Consider the following 17,863-nt stretch of genomic DNA (forward strand, 5'->3'; position numbering starts at 1 on the left):
TGGATGGCTCGTTGGTAAAAAAGTTCGTTGTCCGCATTATAGCACCAAAATAAAAGAAAATAAATATGGGGCTTTACGCGCCAAAACCACGACCCGATTATGAGGCGCGCCGTATTGGGGGACGCTGGACCGCCTGGTGGGCTCTAACGTGCAACTAAGTCCAAGTACAAGAATGTTTTCGCCACCGACGAAATGTGGACTCTGTGGCCGAGATTCGATCCCGCAGCCTTGTGCTTAGCAGCCCAGCACCATAGCTCCTAAGCAACCACGGCGGGTCGAAAATTCAAGCTAACCAGTGTGGAGATATAGATGAACCGGTCGTATCTCCAAATTGAATTCAAATTTACATAGCGAATGTCGAGCGCCACACCTTCGACCTCTAGCGTTAATTAAGAAGTTATTTAAGCCACTCGAACCCATGCCCGAACTTGAAGATATGGGCGAACCGGCCATTTCCCTTAATTGGATTGCAATTTACACCGTGAAGGTCGAGTGCCATACCCACGACCTTCCGTGGGAGTGAAACCCACGAGCTTTTTGTGCTAATTAGGGAGAAGTTATTCAAGGCACCCGAGCCCGCGCTTCAACTTGGAGATATGAGCGAACCGGGCATATCCCCGAATTGGGTTGAAATTGAGATCGTAAGCTCGAGAGGCATACTCATGACCTTTGGTGGGAGTGTAAACCACGAGCTTTGGTGTTAATTAAGGTGAAGTTCATTAGGCACTCGAACCCATGCCAACTTGGAGATGCGTTTGAGCTGGTCATATCTCCCAAGTTGGATTCTAATTGACATCCTGAAGGTCGACAGCCAAACCCACGACCTTTGGTGTGCATCGAACCCACGAGTTCCAATGTTATTAAGGCAAAATTCATTGAGGCACTCGAACCCACGCTACAACGTGGGGATATGGGCTAACTGGCCATATCCCTAAATTGCATTGCAATTGACATCATGAAGGTCGAGGGGCATACTAATGACCTTTGGTGGCAGTGGAACCCATGAGCCTTGGTGTTATTTAAGGCAAAGCTCATTAAGGTACTCGAACCCACGCTAAAATTTGGAGAAATGGGCGAGCTGGCCATATCTCCAAGTTGGATTGATATCGTGAAGGTCGAGAGCCGACGTTTGGTGGGAGTGGAACCCTAGTGCTTTGCGGTTAATTATTGCGAAGTTAAATAAGAAACAGGTAAATAAGATATAGTTATTTAAGTCCATCAAACCCACTATCTTTGGTGTCAGAGCGAAGTTAAATTAGGGCACACCTAATTAAGACTTTCGAGAAAACACATAATAATAAGAAACAACGTATTCGAATGAAAATGTCCACGAATGTAATAAATCTCTTGTGAGCGCGCACACATTCGCCTTCATTAACTTCAGCATATGATAAAGCGACCGCAAACTTTTACTGTGGCTCCCAAAGCCGACCGGCCTACCGGGTTTGTTTATGTTCCAACCCCGACATGGTATCGAATTTGAAGCACAGAATGGGATTTTCGAACGTCAGCGCCGGCGCCCTTAATTCTTGCCAGATTCCACGCACCACCTCATATACTACGGCCGCAAGCTGCTGTATGTTTAATTATTGCTGCATTCAGCTTCTCCTTTATTTTCAGATTATCTTGGTAGGCTGTTGTGTACGTCTTTCCTTTGTTTACGTATAGGCCAATGTATTTATTTTTTCTCTGTAGATATGATTGCTGTTTAATTGACACCACGTAATTACTGGTCTGTTGGTGTGGCATCATAATTCCCGATTTCTTTGAGCTGAATTTAAGGCCTAGATTGGTCGCTGCAGTTGCCACTGATGTTGAAAAGTCTGTAAGTCTCTTGCATTGTCCCCTAGTAGCACTATGTCATCCGCATACATCATTCCCGGGACCTTTGCTCGCACCATTTGTCCAGTATTCATTAGGATAAATGGAAGCCTTATTAACTGTTTTGCAGTCATCTGTCTATGCCCTCATTAGAAAGTGTGAATACCAATGGATACACACATGGTGAACTTACAACACTTCCATATATGCAGTTTGTACTCGGTTGTGGATATATATATATATATATATATATATATATATATATATATATATATATATATATATATATATATATATATATATATATTTATGTTTATTATGAGGTGCATTTATTTAAACATGAATTCATGAAAGGAGCCGCGCCGACACCGAGCGGCTCTGCAAAGACAAGCGCACTTCGTTCTCTTCTTCTTCCGTTCTCTCTAGCTGCAGCGTCACATCGTATGTATATATATATATATATATATATATATATATATATCCCTCAGCAGTTCCACGAAATTCTCATGTATGCCTTTGTTATTGAGAAATTCCTATTAAAATTCGCTGTCTACGCTGTCGTAGACTCCTTTAATATCTACTAATGCTATCTTAAAATTCTATTATCAGCCACTGAAATCTATATGCACTGAAATAGTATAAACATATTGCCTTCACTGCGTCTGCCTGGTCTGAACCCATTTTGTGGTTCCTCCAGTACATCATTTATTTGCACCCAGCTCGACCGTTTCTACTGTATGGCTTGCATTGCCATTATATACAGGGTGCTAGATTATCTCTGGCAGATAGCACAATTCTAACCCTTGATCTAATTTACCCAATGAGGCGGATACTACTTCTACGATAATTAAACATTTTCATTGAATAATAATTAAATTATGCTTATTCAGTTATTAATTAATTCATTTACGCCAGGTACTTCAGTCTACAACTATAGCCGCTCAGGTCACATGGCAAATTCACTTGGAACGAATTCTTTGGACAGCACCAGTTCCGAGATATTATTTTCAAAGTGTTCGACGAAATGCATTGGTGTTCGAGTTACTTTTTCAAGAAGCCGCTGCTTTGTATGTTATAGCACAATAGCAGCTGGAAAACCAATGCGTTTAATGAAGGGTTAGATTTGTGCTATCTGCCATACGAAATCTTTAAAAAATTTGGTGGAGCTAGAAAAAGAAAGGCATCCTGTATATCACCGACGTTACCGCAACTTCCCTGTATGAGTTCGTCCTACACTTACATTGTCTTTCGAATTGGGGTCTGTCTCGCTCTGACGCCATACAGCCGGAATTTTCTTCGTTGTAATCACTTGCGTTGTCACATTATACAGTTGTGCCTTGCTCTTTGGTCCGATGTCTTTGATTAATTGTATTGGGATTTCATGGGGTGCTGCGGCCGTGTTATAGGGGACATTTTCTTCTGCTTTTTTTCTGAGCGAAAATTTTCTACGCTAAATTTTGATCTCTGAGGCTTCTGTGTTGCTGCTAGATCTGTTTGAATCTGAACTACGCTTTCTTTCATGCCGAAGTTATCCCGATTGTAGTGAGGAATATTATGGCTGCTTGGCGAAGCAGAGTGTGCTGCTCATGCAAGAAGATAACGATCGAGAAGCTCAAGGCTTTTGCGCTGTTACGTGCCATTGTCAGTTGCTTACTACGACCGTGTCTGTTTTCTAAAAGTAGTACTGGTTCCAGACGCCCCCACTATATCTAGTGAAGGTACTGGGTAGCAACCGGCTGCTCTTCGTCCGTGGCCATCACAGAAACAGAGGCAAAGTACGGCTGCAGAGAACCAGAGTTGTAGGGAACCATCTCTAGCCATCATATGGGCCATAGAAAAGTTTTGCTCTTACCTTTACGGCCACCCTTTCGACGCGGTTACAGATAATCATGAATTATGTTGGCTTGCCTCCTGGAAAGATTCATCTGGTCGACTCGCTGAACATTACGGCTCCAGGGGTACGACATTCGCTTCATTTACCTATCGGGACGCAAACAGTCTGATGTGGATGCTCTGTCCGCTTCAATTCTCCACACCTGTCCTGGTGTTGTGACGCCATCTGTGCCTCCTTACGACGTGTCTTCCTTAGCCATCATCGGCATACTTCCTTTGTCGACTTGCTGATTCAACCTACGCTGCGTCCTGTTTCGCGGGAAATACGCCGTTAAGCGCCCAACTTCGTTATTCGCTACGGTTTGCTATACTGTCGCATCTATCTTTCCGAGGGACGCAAGTGGCTCTTTCTAATTCCTCGCCATCGGCGCTCTGACATATGCGCCGCCTTGCACGCTCACCCACAGTGCACACATTAAGGAGTATTGAAAACTTACAGCTGCCTTCGCCTCCGCTACTTTTGACGTGGAATGTACCCCTTCGTTCGCCGCTACATCCTTTCTTATCTCGCTTGCCGGCGCCGTAAGAAGCCTCCCTGCCGTTCGACCGCTGCTCTACAGCCATTGCCTTGTCCTGCGTGCCTCTTTGACAGCGTCGGCATTGACTTGTGTGGACCTCTTTCCATCACTCCTGATGGCAACCGTTAGATAATCGTTTCCATCGATCATATTACGCGATACGCAGAGACTTCACCGTTGCCATCTGCATGGGCAAGTAACGTTGTCTCCTTCAATTTACAACATATTATTCCACGGCATGATGCACCACGTGAGCTGCGTGAGCGACCGAGGACGTGTCTTCCTATATGACGTTGTCCAAGTGGTTCTAAAGCAATGCCACGTTGTTCAACACACTACAACTGCCTACCATCCTCAAACGAACGCTTTGCCAGAACGATTTCATCGAACATTGGGTGGCATGCTGGCAATGCATGACAAATTATAGAGATGAAGATAGAGAGAGAATAATATGTTTATTTGGTGGCTGACGGCCTGTTTGAGAATACTCTTTCGCGAAGTAAGTATTGACAGGTGTTGTTGCAAATGGGTAGCGCGTATACACTCTCCACGCATCGAGGCACATGTGCATGCTCTGTAGAGTAAGTCTTTATTATTATTGCGATAGGAAATATATGACCACTCGAGACGATTTTAAGGCGTTGACGTGGGCGTCGCCATGAGGTTCCTATAAAGTTCAAGTGCGTCAAGATCGCGCCGCGTGCCGTGTGCTATAGGTACCAGGCAAACGATGCGATGGTGAGCCGAGGAGGATGGCAGCTTGGTGCGACGGCGTCTTCCCGCACGCAAGGGAGGAAGGTGGACAGGGCGCGCGGTCTTCTCACGCTCGCAAGGGTCGAACGGAGGGATGTGCGCGCGCTAGGAGGGACGGGGGAACGTGGAAGTTAGTGGCGCATCGCGTCTTCTACTGAGGCTGTGGCAGCTGAGCGCGGCCACCCGAGCCCTATATCGCAGGCGTTCTGCGATGGGTTCGAAGGCTAGCCAACGCTAGACAGCTGGAGGTTTCGTGTGCGCTGCGTTGTCGCGCGCCTCCTTCGCGCTGAACCTAGAGGCAGCACAAAGGGGAATTCGCTCGCCGCTGCTGCCGCTCTTCATCACGCCAGCGCTCGGAGACCGAGTGTCCACGTTCATCGATTGAGATGGGTTCATGTTTGCATGTGCGCGCGTGACACCGTGCTTGTTAGTTTCATTAGTGAGCGAATGTTGACAGCAGTTTGTAGAGCTAATAAAACTAGTAGCATTGCGTATATCGGTCTATTAATTTGCTATCACAATAAATCCTTCACCTTTCAGTCGAAACTGAGTCTTGGTTTCATTGTTCCACTACAGACTGCTATGTGCGTGCGTGCGGGTGTTGATGCTAATATAGGAATAAGTATAAGGGGTCATAAAAAATTGCGTATGAGCCTTTGGGCCGGGGTTAACAAATAAATGTGATGTTTACGCTTGCAGCTGGCGGTGGAGGCCGGCCTTTACCACGGCACGGAGCTTCTATGTGAGACGCGGCGCACGGGAGAATGCGCGGTCAACGATGGTCGATGCACCTGGGACCAGGAGCTTGAGTTCACGTTGCCCGTGCAGGATGTTCCCAATGCAGCTCGACTCTCCCTCGTCATGTACGAGGTCACCAAGGGCGCCAGGGGAGGAGCCCAGCGCTCTCGCAGGAGGCTCGGACCGGTACGCGAATATTCTGCTTCTCTTAACAGCATATATTCGCAAGTGCACCTATTCGGCTGTTTGCGTCAGCCAAACGTAAAGCGGTGGCAACATTTGGCGTTTTCTATAGGCATGTTTACCCGCTCACTATTGGCGCGTCTGTGTTACTCGGTGGCAGAAGCATGACGCTATTATTGGCAAAATTCGCACCACAAAACGCATCCTGGCCTGGGAACAACGCAGCCATCGGGCAGCGTAGATAGATGCAGTGAGAGCGGCGCTGCTGCTCGGTAGATACGTCACTAGACAAGTCAGGTGGTGTCTCCGTGTAGCTTTACAATGTGCCTTAATTCCAGCGCAGAACTTTGCCCACCATCGCTTGTTCCTTGCAGGTCAAATAATTTGGCGGCCGTTGATAACCTCGACGCATGCCACAGCGCAGATGTTGTGGAACGCCTTTCAATGGATCATACGGTTGTACCATAAACATGTCGAGATTAATGCTTCTGGTATTGCCCTGCGTCTGAAACAGGTGACACCAATTTTAACTTGCGCTAGCTAATTGCGAAGATGATGACAAGCGAAAGTCAGCACATATCAGCGATGCCTGTAGCTCTCAATCCATTTAATGCGCCAACGCCGGCTTCTGAAAGCAGTAGTCGTCTTATATACTGACGCGAAAGCATCACATGGATTATTTAGAGAAAAAGCCGGCTTCTCTCGTCTGTAGCAGCGTAAGGGCACCTAAACTCGCATGGAGATTGGCTGCGACGCCACGTCACCAGCGCCTCGACGGAGAAGAGAGGTGAAAGGCTTACCCGCTACTCTGGTATGGCCCCAGGTGTTGCGTGAGAGGAGAGGGCATCGCTGTGGCGTTACGTTGCCCTCGCTCTCGGAAGCATGTGTTATCTGCGCGTTCCTTGTCCGCGGAAACTGTGGCCTGCGTTCTAACGCTTGCCTACCCGCGAGGAGCTTGTCAGAGATACTCTAGACGCTCACTCGAAGGACCGCGCAGCGGCGTTCAACAGGACATTATTTACTCGCTTTCACAGCTCATAAGAAGTGTTCAGCTGTGCTCAGATTATACCTCATATGATACATCAGATACCTGACTAAATCAAGCAGGCTAGGTAACTGTTTGTCAGCGCCCCGTTCCAAGAGGGAAGAAAAGAAATCGTCCTCATCATACGCATAACATCGTGCCACTTGTCACCCAATGTGAGGTTCGCGCCACGTAGCGTCGATACGCGCACGCTTAGCATTGCAGTGGCATGTTATTACACCAGGTGTCAAGCCGTGTACCAATTTACAGGTAGTGGTACAACGTAGATAGGGGAGGTTTGAGGATGAAAATTTTTTTAATTATGGAGTTTTACGTGCCAAAACCACTATCAGACTATGAGGCGTGACGTAGCAGGGGAGGGGGGGGGGGAGGACACCGGCAAGTTGGACCACCTGGGGTTCTTCAACGTGCACCCCAATCTAAGTACACACATATTTTCACATTTCGTCGAAAAAGAATATTAAGGAAATCTCTACAAAAATTCTAAAATGAAGAACACGTAGAGTACAGCTTAATAAATTAGGATGGCTAGGTAACTACTTTCAAACCGCCCCGTTTGAAAGGGGAGGCCAATAAATCGTCATCATCATTATCATTACCATCGTATCGTGCCACTTGTGGTGCGATGTGAGTTGTGCGCCATGTAGCGTCGTATGTCAACACTTTGCATTGCAGTTGCATATTATTACACCAGGCGCCACAGCGTATAGCAGTTCATAGGTAGCAGTACGTTGTAGAGATGGTTTATGGCAGAAAAACAACATTAAGGAGATGTGTACAAAAATGCTGGAATGAAAAACGTGTATAGCATACCTGAATAAATGGAGCAGGCTTGGTTACTGTGTGTGAGCCGCTCCATTTAAAAAAAATGGAAATAAATCGTTATAATCATCAGCATTATTATCACACTAAGAAACAACAGGCTGTTAGCATTTCTGATCACCTTTCTAACTTCAAATCAATTGATAAGGGAGTTCCTCAAGGGTCAATATTGGGCCTCTTACTCTTCACTCTCTAAAATAATGACTTAACTCCCCATCTTTCGCATTGTTAACGTTAGCTCTGTGCGGATGACACCAGGATTATAACTGCTGCAATCTATATATATATATATATATATATATATATATATATATATATATATATATATATATATATATATGTATATATATATATATATTTATATAGACTAACTTCCAAGCTCAACACTGAACTGGACAATATTGTTCCCCAGTGTCGTCGTAACTCTTTAGCAATTCACCCCAGTAACCCAGTCGTCATGCTATTTCACCCCACTCAAACTAAGGTCATACATATTCCGACTATAACTATGGATAATTATCCCATGAAAGCTTCTAATCATTTTAGATTTTCGGCGGTCGTCCTTGATTCTAAATGAAAGTAGGTTACGCATGTTTCACATGTAAAGCAAGAAAATTGTACATGCCATCCAAATTCTTATAAAAGCACGTCCATTCTTTTGCCTACAAACTTTCCTTTCTCTTTAACAAGTATTCATTCACAGCCATTTCACCTACTGCATTGCGTCTTGGGGTGACACATATAGCTGCTTTTTTGCAAGGGCATCGCATTTTAACAAATCATAAACTGTTTAAAATTAACATGTCAATCCCTGTTTACGATTCCCGTCACTAAAACGTACCCCTAAATAATTTTAAGAGTGAACAACTTGCTAACCATAATAAAACACAATTTACACCCGCTACTTTATGTTGCTTAAAAGTGGAATAATTATGGTAAATTCACTTCTGCATTAACAGCGGTGTCCTTCTGGAATTGTGTTCCAACTGACCTAAAGCTCTCCCCTAGTAGAGGCAGTTTTAAAAAGCATATATTCTAATTTTTACTGAATTTTGACGACTGTGTTCTAATTTCGAATGCTTTGTTTGCTTCATTTAGGTGTGAAACATTATATCTGCACAACGCTTAACTATATCTCAGTTCACTTGTTTTCTTGTATTAGTACTTGTTACAACGCTGCCTCTTTGATAAATTTCACTTTACGAGATTTGTGTTTAATTTAGTACACAATGTACTCCTGTACAGCGTTATACCATGTTTTCAATTCACTTGTTGTCTTACATCAGTACAAATTAACCATCCTACCTCTTCGCTACATTTTCTTTAACCTGTTTACTTTTGCTTTTTTTTAATTCGTACAAGACATACTTTTGTATACTATTATATCATGTTTCAGTTCTTTTGCAGTCGTGCGTAATTATTTGTTGACAACTTTACAGCCTTGCTGCATTTGTTTTACCCTAATTTGTTTTGTTCTAAATTAGAACAGGGGGCCCCTTACAGCCTTGAGCTTTGGGCTGCCTACTGTATATTTTCTTGCTGCGTTTTATTTTCTTGAGTGAATGAATGAAATTCTTATTCTCCTGCGTCTTCATATCGTGCCACTTGTCACAACTTGACATGCGCGCTGCGTACCGTCGATGCGTACAAATTTTGCATTGCACTTGCATTGTATTCCACCAATTATCGTGACATGCAGCAGTTACCTGTTGCATGTAGCTAGACCTGGTTAACTCAAGCAGGCTAGGCGACTATTTGTAACCGTCTGTGGTATAGCTTCCCAATGCAAGTCAAGACTTGTAATGCGAATGGTCAAAGGTCTTCGAGATTGGCCAGACCATGCAGGTACTTTTCGTCCTCTTGAAGCTGCCACCATGTGCTGCATGACAAGGCACGATACGTCTCACTCTCCTTTCATATAAAAAATTAGAGAACTTCATATTCCAAGACATAATGTGGCCGTGACCGTTTGAATACAGCGGAGCTTTTTCGAGAGGCTAAACTGCTGCAGTGAACCGATCAAAGCGCTGCAGACAAACCCATGAGCGCACTTGTGTTCAGAACTTTCATGCATGATTGCAAGCGTTTGTTGTCTACCATTTTCTACTTGCGTGGGTAATGAGATAGCACCAGGGGGTGCGACCACTACAGCATGGTTCGTTAACACACCGACGCCGTTCGTCCATCGTTCCGTCTGTCTAACTCTGTCTGTTCGTCCGTTCGTCTGTCTGTGTTAGGCTTGGGCACCCTTGTGCTGCTAAATTTTCTTGCCGCTACAGCCGTGCATACGTTTGCGCAGGAATTATTCGCCGCGCCTCTGGCATGGGCGAACGTCACAGCGTACGACTACCGGGGCGTCTTACGCTCTGGCTCCATGGAACTCAGCTTGTGGGCTTACGCCGACGACCCACAGGCAGATGAGCCGGCTATGCTGAACCCGATGGGGACAGCCGTCGCCAACCCGGACCGACGACAGGCTACGCTTCTGTGGCTTACATTCCACACGTACGACGCCAGCCGACTTGTCTGCTTCCCCAAGCTGGACGAGGCAAGTTGAGCCAAAGTTTGCATTAATGCTTTTGTATTGATTTGACGGTGGCCGTAGGCATGTCAAGCGAAAGGAAACATTGCTTTCGGAACTTTGTTACGAGACGTCTATGTCAATTAAGTGTGAAAATATTCACCCTAGCAATTGGTAATATTCAATGAAATAGGAGCAGGACAAAGGATGGGTGAAAATGGTCTTTGATGTGCCAGGTGAAATGGTCTACAGCGGTGGCGCTACTTGTGTTGGAACTAAGCACATGCATAGAACTTTTCTTGGAATGAGTCCGTCCACTGCATACACCCTTATGTGTAGCGTAGTTCTGTGGTGCTAAAACATGAATCACGAGGCAATGGTGTCAGAACAATATTTGAGTCCCTCGAACACTGCAGTGCTCTCTTATGACCGAGACCGCAGCAGACTCGATCGAAAACAAAATTTTAGACTATGTCTTACAATCATATCTTTAGAGCTAAGCTTGAGAGTTTCAGCGCTGACCAATAAGTATTTAAACAGTGACTTCGGCATCGCACGATGCAATTGCCACCAATAACTCAATGCACGAATAAATTCCTTTGTACCTCTTTGAGAATCCAAAAATGTAAACAACATTGTAGAATTCGGTTCTATTAAGCTCAACGTCTTCTGCAATATGCAACGCGATATTGTGTGGATGCGCGTACGAAACGGGCTACAGCGGTGGCGCTACGGGACCGAAGTGAAACGTTGCTCCGATTGCTCTTTCGGAAAAGTCACCTGCCCGTTGTGGTAACTTGCTGCATGCTTATGTCGTTCTGCTCCTCCGCGCGACGTCACCGTTCACACGGCGGGGGGGGGGGGGGGGGGGGGATTGCAAAGGCGCTGCTGTAGTTGGCTTTGGCGACGCGTCAAAGAACCCCAGCGGGTACGCACGCGTATTACTATGTTTGCCATCACTATGGCGCCTCAGATAGCCGCCTGTTGCTTTCAGGCGTTCGCCGCATATCATTTGGTATATTTTTTGGCAAGAAATGATTACACATACTGTATTTGCACGTGCCTAACGTGCACACAAGTATAACGCGATTGAACGGGGCCTTTCCGGTCTCTAAAACATTTGAAGGTGGTTCGACCTCCTGCTTGAGTCGATGAAAGACAATGTCTCCCTGAGTGAGTGAAATGTGAAATAGGGGCGGAATCATGGCGCGTCACAATTTTATCGTCCCACTCCTAGCGCGAGCTTAGCAGGAGGAGCATCGGACACGTTAACTGACCGCTATCATCGGCACACATATTGAGACTGCACTGTCTTCCGGATGGGACAAAACTTGCAATGGCGTATGTTGAAGTGTTGAAAAATTTTAAATAATTTTCAGGATTGAATACGTCAAAACAATGATCCGATGATGGGGCACGCCGTTATTGAGGAAAAGCGACCTTGGAGTTGTGGGTACTGAATCGAGCTTGTGTGGGCGATGTCCGCTGTTCGAACGCGGCCGTTGGACAATCTTGTTGATTTATTAAAAAAAAACTACACTTATGCCATAAGGGCTAAAGAATGAATCGAATATTATCGCGTTGGAATATTACACGAATCCGGATTGAATTTCTCGGTCGCAATTGCTTCCTTTGCGCAAGCTGCACGAGGGAGCCTATCGCGGTCGAGAATTTCTGTCCGAATGTGGCATAATCGCGTTCGAAAGTGGCCGTGTGACACAGGTATAACAGTCTAACGGAACGCCTCAACCATACTGTTGGTGACGTCGTCACAATGCACGTTGCGTCTAATAATTCCAATTGGGACCACATCCTCGCTTTTTTATGTACGCGTATAATACCGCCGCTCAGGCTCTCCCAAGCTTCTAACCATTATTTCTTCTTTATGGACATAAACCATTCTCTAGCCTCGACACCGTACTACCATATCATCCGTATGCCTCTGAATTCACCGCTCTTTCCGAAGTTGCTCGCCATGCTGAAGAGTGCCGCCAACTGGCTCGCTCATTCACGTCGGATACTCAAGGAATCCAGAAAGATCGCCGCGATAACGATCAGCCCGCACCGTCCTTCGCCGTGGGCTCGCACGTCGGGCTTCGGCTGCTCTTCAAATCTCCAGGCCTTAGCCGAAAGCTTGCAGCGATATATCACGGTCCATACCGGATCGTCGGTTGTACTACATCGCCTGCGAACTGCGTGGTCGAACCGGTGACGCCATCTTCAGACAAGCACCGCCGGGGCCGCGAGACGGTTCACGTCAGCCGCCTGAAGCCGTACCACGACCCCCTCATCGTGTCAGCACATTAGGTCGCCAGGATGGCTCCTCCTCGCCGCGGGGGCAATTGTAGTGGGTAACATGCATGTGGCGCTGTGCGGACTGCCACCGCTGCGGCGCGCGACCCGAGAACGAGCTGCTGCTGCCAAGAGCTAGGATTGGTCATGAACAGCAACTGCCGATCCCAAACCCATTTGCAATATATATATATATATATATATATATATACATATATATATATATATATATATATATATATATATATATATATATATATATATATATATATATATATATATATATATATATATATATATACAGGCTCTGCAGGTTGAGGACGGACGTAGACAAAAACGGTGCTTTATTTCCTATGGTTAGGCTGGGGTCGGTCTTCGTTAGGGCATACATGAAACGGTGAGGCGTGTGCTCACCTACGTGCATGGCATAGGGGGCTTCCCTATGCGCTTATCCACTGTCAAGAAACATGTTTACTCGTTAATAATAATAATAATAATAATAATAATAATAATAATAATAACGTGATCTGGATATACCCATATACATGAGAGGTCCGCTTGTCATGCGCGAATTTTAGACAATCTTTGAAGAGCCCGCATAGTTTCGTAAATGTAACAGTCGTGAAGTTATAAATGTCGAAAGACGAAGCATAGCAATGCAAAATGCATTGGCATTGCCTGAGATTTTACTAAGAGCAAATACCTGTTTATGTATTGTATATTCCTATCTCTGTCAGGGAAATACATCACGCAGAAGCAATTTGACATGCACTGACAGTTTGTTTTGTGCGCTTTTTTTCTTTCAGATACTTGAGTGCGCCGCATCGTGCGTGAAAGAGCAAGGTTCCTCGGCGCACGGAATAGTGAGTGACACACCGTCGTTTGTTGGTGTAGCACGTACAGTAGTGCACTTGCTTTCCCGACTACCATGTATGCTTGGCTCTCATCACACTCATCACTTATCCCTGTCGTCACCACCTTAACAGTAATAGTTTACCTGCCCTACGGATATAGATCATTGCGCAGAGAAAAAAATGACATAAACCTTTAGTGGCAGATAAAACAATAAAAAAGAACTGCTTCTTTTTTAAAGCAAGTTAACTTACAGTAGCAGCGGTGACTGCTGAATGCTAAAGGAACAGTGAAAGTATTAACAGGTTTATAAGTATATGGCATTGAAATCTGTGTTACTCTTAGAAGAAGAATACATTTCGGCGCATGGTTAAGACTGTGCCCTCTCTAGAAAACGGGAACTGCGATTTATGGGTCAAACAGCAGCGTTGTAATAACAACCCTTCTAAAATTAATAATTTATTGTAGCCTTATGTATGTATTTTTTTGCTTTTCTAAATTCTTGAAGAGTATTGGTATAATTTTGACCTCATTTGCTTATTTTTTTATTTATTTAGTTTTATTATTTCAATAAAAATTTGCATGCAATACGTCTATGTACACGCCTCTATAGCTTTTTCAGGGTTGTGTAATTCTTCTCACCGTTTATGCTTGCGTTTTGAGGTACATGGAATTGATTGCTCTGCAAAATCGGCGTCTACGCATTCTTTATCGACATTATGTTTTTTTTACTGCTTGTATGTTTTACTACCCCAAATAACTAAAGCTGGTTCACGATACAGTCGTCGGCAATGGGACCTTTGTCTGTATGTTAAAGAACGGGGTGGCCAGACAGAGATGTGCAAAGAGCCTTGAAAATAATCTTTTTAGAGGAAAGCTGCAGTCAAAAGGGGGGGGGGGGGAAGGCGTGGTAACTTTTCTTTTTCTTCTGTCAAAGCTGGTGGTCACAGTAAATGCTACGCCCGCAGCAATAACTCATCGCGTCTCTGCATGTTGCTTCTCCGTTCGTTAAAAAAAAAGCATTTCGAAGCTTGGTTGCAGTCCAGAGCAGTTCAGTTAGAAGTGCGTCCGTAAGGGTCGCACGCTGTTTGGACTTGACAGCTTTCGTTGTTGAATAGCCTGCATCACAGCAGTAAATAGATCCAAGCACAGCCCTCTCCCCTCACGCAATACCACGGCAACAGGTTTTCGCTGGCTTTACTCAGTCGAGGCGCGAGCCAGCAAGCGCGAGGCAGCGTCACGAGCGCCCAAGGTGAGCTTGTGACGTGGCGTCGCAGCCAATGCGACATTATGCTCTATCTCACAAGTGACTTGCAGCACTACCGAAGGTACGAGATGTACACAGGCAACATTTTCGCGCCGCATATTATAGTTACGGGCTTAACTTTGTGATTACTGGCGTGATTAGACAGATATATTTTTGCTTAACACATGGTACGTTACAGCGATACGTAACATGATGTTAAGCCCCTTGCGCATGGACCTCGTATACCGCCAATTAGTGTGGCCGTTACCTTCGTTAACTTGAACAACCTCTCTAACCGTGATTACACAGCAACATGGCAGTGTCATTTCAGCTGAGGACCAAGTATGCAGCTAGTTCTGTTTTTATTATTGAGATGAACTGTTTATTATCATGCTGCTAGGACTACAGGGGCATCGTCGAACAGCACAAATGATTTTATATCCAATTAGCAGATGGCACCACAGCTTTACTGCTGGTGATGCGTTGACGATGCCGAATGCTACGAAGTCCTAATTGTTCACTGCATCATTACTCTACCACCCAGCAAATAGACGCCCAGCAGACGATGCGGTGCGTGTAGACATTTATTAAGGCTTTCGTCTACACAAAACTGGTTAAAGAGGCTGTAGTGAACTGCTGAGAAAGCACATAGATGAAGGGATGCCCCGCTGTGGCAATAATGCAAACGCAGCCTATGGTTACAACACACATTTTTTGCGTCAATCCACCAACTGCGGAGCATGTATTGGCAGGATGGCAAGCAGACGCTGTGCAGACGATGCGGCGTGGATGAACACATCTCGAGGGAATTCAGTCTTCCCATTGGCTGAAGGGTCCTGCGGCTTCCCCATTGCAGTAGAGGACTACTGAGATGAAGTATAGGTGCCGTTTTGCTGCTCTCACTGACGCCTCCGGCTTTTTCGCTCAGTGGGCCATATGTCATTTTTGCATCAATATTCTGATTAACAATTCTGACTGGCAGGGCCATGCGAGCAAAAGCCACCGGCAGCAACTGCGGCAGATCGCCGAGCAGGACCCGCTCGCTCCGGTGCACGAGCAAGACAAGCAGTTGCTCTGGTTCCTGCGTTACGACTGCCTAGAGCTGCCGCACTCCCTGCCAAAGCTGCTGCTCTCCCTCCGCTGGGGCCGCCACCAGGACGTCGCCATGGTGAGCGGAGAACCAGTTACGCGCGTATTCGTAAAATTTTACTGGACATCATTTGCAGTTTCGCACTGGTTGTCGAGCTATTATGTCGCATCCGGCATTCCAGTTCGTGTGATAACACGATTGTTATCGGATAATACATCCTACGTATGATTGGAATGACTTATACGTCGCCGGCGTGGTCTAAAACGAGCCCAAACCAATGAGCCTGGGGAACTCGACATCGCATTCTGGATATCCTTGGCTACTGGTCCATGCGTCACTTCCTTGTGGTGCTGCAATGAAAACCTGCTGATGAACCATCACGGCTAAGCAATGCAGCCGTGCGTGCAGCCTTACGGTTTGCCTAACTTCTTTTCCAACTCGATGAGCAAAGCGAGACCAAGGTAAAACGGGAGTCACCGTTTCGACAACTGGACTTGTCGAAACGTTGGCTCCCGCTTTTTTGCCTTGTGTTCATTTTTCTCATCGTCTTGAATTTCCATCTCCCACCTTCCCTGCGTTTTCCCTGGATTTCTTTTCCAATAGGAAAGTAAAAAAAATTCATGCATTGCAGTAGCACCGGAAAGAAGCAATGTAGATGTCTGTACTCGGCATTCAGCACGCTGGAATATTGTTTATTGCCATTCTCAAACAGTACTCTTCTTATTAAAAAACAAACTCCACCGCATAAAGCAAGAAATTAGTAGACATAAAAGCGCTATATACAAAGCATAACCTTAAGTGCAACCACTGTGTGTTCGCAGCAAGCTACTTGTAAACATTAAAGTACATAGAAGTGTGGATGAAATGAATACGAAACAGTGCTTAAAAGATGGTATGAACAATGTTTGTTTAAATGTAATCCCCATAGACACTATGGACATGATCAAAAACTGTAGCACCTCTGCAAGAGAATCACACAGCACCGTGTATATGGTCGAACCTGCACACGCATGTAAATACAGTCATACAGGCACTCTTGGTGAGCAACACTGTTTTAGTACTTTTTTATTGACACCTCTTAGTTAACACTACGGAGTGAATATTAGGGTATGATTAAGCGAGAACGTAACTGGTAAGATATTTCTAAACAACCAGGTACTTCTGTAGATAACGCCAGGGCTATCCAATTGCAGTGGAGCAGCACACTTCCTAGCTGAATAGAGCGTCCTAACTTATAACTCTTTGAATGTGGCACCATGTAGTACTGTGCACTTAGGGTGGCGAGCTTTAGTAAACGTATATTGTAGTTTCTTTCGTGGCATATTGCCGGCTGGCGCCACGCAAGGAAGACGAGTAGGCTAAGTGTACTCAGTAGAAGAGTGCGCGTGCATTGCTGTATAAGTAAAGTCTATTGCCGCACACTGTGATGCATGGGTTCATGATACCCGCTACGGGACGCGTTTGGTGGCTTCGATTACTACTCATGAAGAGCACACATTTGGAACGCGCTACAGGCAGACTCTTGTGTATTGAGGTTGGAGCTGCGCAGAGCAGTGGCCAACTTCGAGGCGAGAGCTTCCGGAGCTACTGCTATTTTAGCTGATATAGCAGGACACTCCCAGAACATGTGCAGGATCGTCGCTCTAGTTGCCTGACATAATTTGCAAAGAGCACTCGGGTATTGAGCGGGAAAAATAGGGCCGCAAACGCACAGGACTGGGGAAGGTTTATGTCTGATATTGTCGCCAGACAGCTGCATGGCGACAAGTCAGTTTGGGGAAAGGTGACGGCAATATCCGCCTGCTTAGCTGGTAGTGCTTGGTGATGTCGTTGTACCTGACTAAGCGTTCTCGCATGCTCCGAGCCAGGAGGTCCGAACTCTAAAGAGGTCCGAACTCTAAGAGTTCGGACCTCCTGACTTTGCGTGAACTCTGACTCTGCGTGGCAGGTCAGTTTTCGCGCAAAGCGGTGTGCTACCTCGTTCAAGTTAGGGGGGTCGTCGTAGGTGGGCGTGTCGACGTGCGCTGGAAACCACATTACAGCGGTGCTGTCGAAGCGCTGTCGACCGGCTTTCCTTAGGACCTGGAGA

General features: G+C 45.7%; 1 protein-coding gene across 3 annotated transcripts in view; it reads left to right on the forward strand.

Annotated features, from left to right (window-relative positions):
* Pi3K92E (phosphatidylinositol 3-kinase 92E) overlaps positions 1 to 17,863 on the forward strand; it is a 137,001-nt gene that overhangs the window by 90,723 nt on the left and 28,415 nt on the right. For all 3 annotated transcript variants that reach the window (XM_065454689.2, XM_065454690.2, XM_065454692.2), the window contains exons 8-11: positions 5,685 to 5,909; positions 10,073 to 10,321; positions 13,393 to 13,449; positions 15,667 to 15,852. In XM_065454689.2, the coding sequence (XP_065310761.2) occupies positions 5,685 to 5,909; positions 10,073 to 10,321; positions 13,393 to 13,449; positions 15,667 to 15,852 (717 nt within the window). The remainder of the gene's footprint in view (positions 1 to 5,684; positions 5,910 to 10,072; positions 10,322 to 13,392; positions 13,450 to 15,666; positions 15,853 to 17,863) is intronic.

Source organism: Dermacentor albipictus, chromosome 2, assembly GCF_038994185.2.
Source record: "Dermacentor albipictus isolate Rhodes 1998 colony chromosome 2, USDA_Dalb.pri_finalv2, whole genome shotgun sequence".
Taxonomy (NCBI): domain Eukaryota; kingdom Metazoa; phylum Arthropoda; class Arachnida; order Ixodida; family Ixodidae; genus Dermacentor; species Dermacentor albipictus.